Source organism: Oratosquilla oratoria, chromosome 5 (genome assembly GCF_046742065.1).
Source record: "Oratosquilla oratoria isolate Oo_2021 chromosome 5, ASM4674206v1, whole genome shotgun sequence".
NCBI classification, from domain to species: domain Eukaryota; kingdom Metazoa; phylum Arthropoda; class Malacostraca; order Stomatopoda; family Squillidae; genus Oratosquilla; species Oratosquilla oratoria.
In genome coordinates this window covers 71,041,859-71,043,487 of record NC_134781.1, presented here as the reverse complement: position 1 = coordinate 71,043,487, position 1,629 = coordinate 71,041,859, and the positions used below count along the sequence as shown (strand labels likewise).

Here is a 1,629-nt window from a genome sequence, read left to right as displayed (position 1 = left end):
CTCTCTCTACTCCTCCTCCTCTTCCTCCTCCTCTCTACATTGTTCTTCCCACCTCTTATTATCTGTGTCCTCCTTCCCGTCATCATTTATCTTCTGCATCCTTGTAACACGTTTTAGTTGTTGTTTTTATTGCTCTTCTTTTTTTGCAAAGGTGTGGCACTGCCTGTTCCTTCATGCAGGACGGTGGATCGCCCAGTACGAGTTCAGACGGTGAGCGGGACGGGGCAAGACTAGCAAGACCTCCAACAAGACCCACAGGAAGACTCCTCGTCCCGTCAAGAGACCGTCTTTTGTCGCCGCTTCCGAAGTACGTCGTTCTGTACACCACGAGCTTAAGTACTCGTCCTTAGTACTACAAAGGAGAAGACACGCCTCTTACAGGCTTTTGATCTCCTGAGACTGTGGGGTTCCTCTCTGGAAACAAGTAGAAACTATATCTGAGGTTTTGAAAGAAAGTAATCAAGTATATGTATACATAAGGTGATTACATGTATAAAACCTCAGTTTTTCCTGTAGGCGAACTGAACGAAGTTGTTTACGTTATTTGATACAGGTCGAGGAAGAACCAAGAGCCGTGTTGCCACACCCCTGCAGGCAGTATCTCACCCTCACACGCACAGCGAGTGGTCCACCTTGAAACTTCAAGTCTTCGGCGAGAGCTTCTTCTGCACCAAGATGACACGATCCACCTCGACACTCGTTCTCCTTCTGGCTCTCCTGTGCATCTTCGTCAGCGTGAAAAGGTGCGTTGGGTAAGATCACTCTTCGAGGTCAACCTTGAGAGTGGAAAGGCGTTTTAACATCACACCAGGGCCATTGGGTCGTATGTGTCATGAGGTCGGGCAGGTCCTCCTTCAGGGTCAGACAAGGTCATTCTCCAAAGTCGCCCTTGAGAACTAAAAGAATTTGTGACAGACTACCGCGGTGGGGTCGGGTAGGTCCCCCTCTAGGACCGAGTAAGAGCATTCTCTTGAGGTCATCCTTGAGGGAGCGAGGACGAGCTGTAACCTTAACGTGTATGGTAACTTGGGTCACGTCGATTTTGTCCAGGTTGTCTCCAGGGAATAGATCCTTACCTTTTCGTTGTCCGAATGCTAAAGTTTCCCCTGAATGACTCGGAAAACGACTTGTCCTTCTATGAGGGAGAGGATCGCAAAGAAAGCTTTTAACCTTCTCAAGCAAGATGATCGCTGTAGGTCACAATATCTGGTGTGCAAATTAGGAGCAACCCTGGACCTTGATCCACTGAATAAAATAATTTGGCGTTGACCAGAACAAGGAACAGATAGGTCATTGTCTCGAAAAACAAAAATTCGTAATGTAAGACATTTTCCCCCCTTTTACTTATGCTTTTTAATCTCTTCATTTCGATGACACGACCTCAGTAGCAAATGCCCAAAACAAACAACCGCCCTTCCCTGCCAGGTGGCACTTTACTTTTCATTCTGGTTGTCGCCAGACTATTCTATTCATTTTTGGTACCCTCCCCCCCCTCTCCTCCGGTAGCAAAGATGTGTTCCTATAACTGTCAAGTAACTGAAAACTTGTTCGTAATACTAACTAATAACACCCTCACCCCAGGTTGGAAGTAAACATGCATTTAAGGCTAGTTATGGCAAATTGGAGGCA

General features: G+C 46.8%; 1 protein-coding gene across 1 annotated transcript in view; it reads left to right on the top strand.

The window, feature by feature from the left end:
* The first annotated feature begins 200 nt into the window (after window positions 1-200).
* Window positions 201-1,629, top strand: part of LOC143025267 (venom protein 302-like) — a 13,583-nt gene continuing 12,154 nt past the window's right edge. The window contains exons 1-2 of the mRNA XM_076184731.1: window positions 201-307; window positions 554-743. Of these exons, the coding sequence (XP_076040846.1) occupies window positions 676-743 (68 nt within the window). The 5' untranslated portion in view covers window positions 201-307; window positions 554-675. The remainder of the gene's footprint in view (window positions 308-553; window positions 744-1,629) is intronic.